Source organism: Pterocles gutturalis, unplaced genomic scaffold (genome assembly GCF_000699245.1).
Source record: "Pterocles gutturalis isolate BGI_N339 unplaced genomic scaffold, ASM69924v1 scaffold17613, whole genome shotgun sequence".
NCBI classification, from domain to species: Eukaryota; Metazoa; Chordata; class Aves; order Pterocliformes; family Pteroclidae; genus Pterocles; species Pterocles gutturalis.
In genome coordinates, this window is record NW_010120847.1 from 523 (window position 1) to 2542 (window position 2020).

The 2020-nt window shown below is 39.0% G+C and overlaps 1 protein-coding gene across 1 annotated transcript in view; it reads left to right on the forward strand.

Moving 5' to 3' along the window:
• Window positions 1-398: 398 nt before the first annotated feature.
• LOC104464366 (chromodomain Y-like protein) overlaps window positions 399-2020 on the forward strand; it is a gene marked incomplete at its 5' end in the record, with an annotated part of 6077 nt that continues 4455 nt past the window's right edge. Inside the window, one exon of the mRNA XM_010077046.1 lies at window positions 399-609. Within this exon, the coding sequence (XP_010075348.1) occupies window positions 399-609 (211 nt within the window). The remainder of the gene's footprint in view (window positions 610-2020) is intronic.

Here is a 2020-nt window from a genome sequence, read left to right on the forward strand (position 1 = left end):
TGAATGAAGTGTTAAACGCTACTGAACCCAGTACTGACCCCCCCGGGGTGCACCACTAGTTACTGGACTCCAACTAGACTTCGTGTCACTGGTCACCACCCCCAGGGCCAGCCATTAGGACATTTTTCAGTTCACCTCACTGCTCATCTGGCTCATCTATCAACAGCTTGTTGCGCTTATGGGAGACAGCGCTGAAAGCCTCACTCTGAAGTCTAGGTAGAAAATATCCACTGCTCTCCCCTCATCCACCATGCTAACCACCTCATTGTGGAAGGCTATCAGGTTGGTTTTGAAAGTGATGTGACTGTGCAGATGAATTTATTACTATGTTTTCAAGGGATGGTGTCATTTTACTCTTTCTATATATGTAGTGAGTGCATGTTTTTGTTTCTCTTTAGGAATTTTGTGAATACTTTTATTCAGTTTAAGAAGCCTATCATTGTAGCAGTAAATGGCCCAGCCATTGGACTTGGAGCATCTATATTGCCTCTATGTGATGTGGTTTGGGCTAACGAGAAGGCTTGGTTTCAGACACCGTACACTACTTTTGGACAAAGTCCAGATGGATGTTCATCCCTTACATTCCCCCGGATAATGGGCCTGGCTTCTGTAAGTAGCTTGCAGGGTAGGAGCTGACAGCTTCACATTGCAGTTGTGATAATTTATCCAGAATTATTTCAAGACTTTTTGCCTTTGCTGTGTTGTCTTTTTTATTTTTTTCTCTCTCTCATGAAAACTTTTCATGAGAAACCAGTATTTACAGCTTCCCTGCTCCATGCTGTTACAATATAGTCTGTGCTTGCATGCACAAAACAGCAAGCAGGCAGGAGACCTGATCCCATGTCATGGGCACCCTTAACCCTGATAGTGGCAGAAGGGGGGAAGGTGCATACCAGGGCACGCCTTCCCTGCTGATGCCTTGTGAGGACCAGCCACCAGTGGCTTGCGTTTGGCACAGCATCAGAGTGTAGCACAGAACGGGGTGGTCTGCACTTAGTGTCATTACACAGCAGAGCCCTGTGTCACCAGCTATTAGTGTGTTATGCAGGAAATAGTCCAAATCACCTTTGTGAAGGATTCTTTTTTTTTTTTTTTTTTCTTCAGCCTTGCACTCTATTTACAGTATTGCTGGACTGGAAAACAAATATGGTAATGCTTTGCATTGTTGCTGAAAACACAAGCCACATGTTGTTTAGTATCACTTTTCTTGCTTTCCAATTAGATGAAAGAATCAAATGTAACAAAAAGCTATAAAAAAATCTCTTACCTACATTATTTTCATGTTGCTTGCTATTCTTATGCTGTGTTCTTTGAAAAATGTTACTTACGTCCCATTCCAATTTGAAGTTGAATAGTAACAGTATGAAACAAAGAGCTACACCTGTTTTTCCTAAATTACTATTTATTAGAAAAGACAATTTTTCCCTGTAGGTATTTATTGATTCAAAAAATATATATTTTGATATATTAAAAGCATCAGTTTTGAGCAGATCTAGTGACTAATTGTGTGATGTCTGGATTTAATTATTAGAAGAGAACAGAAAAGGTAACTGAAATAGATTAACAGTTATGAGTATCTTTAGTATCTTAGCATGTTTCAAACTACTGATTGTTCCTTTTCCTTTTTATTTGGCCATCCATCCATCCATTCATCCATTCCACCCATCCTCGTCCTTTAGAGACTTGTGGTTGTTACTTTTTGTTTCTTTAGAAGTTGCACAATAAACACAAGAAGCTCTTCCCTAGTATACTCTTTCATGTGTGTTTGTGAATGCTCTTGTTTTTAAATATAAAGATTAAAAGTGAAAGCTTCCAGTGATAACAATTCCATAATATTCAGTGCAAATGGGAAGAAAAAAAAAAGTGCACTCTTCTCAAACTGTACTCAACTCTCGGCAGTACAGCGATGTTAATGCTGTATGGGACAAAAGTTCAACTTCAATCAGCAGATTTCATTAAATGTATTCAGATTTCATACTGAAAATTGTGATAAAGTAGCATACTTTCTATCTATAAAAGG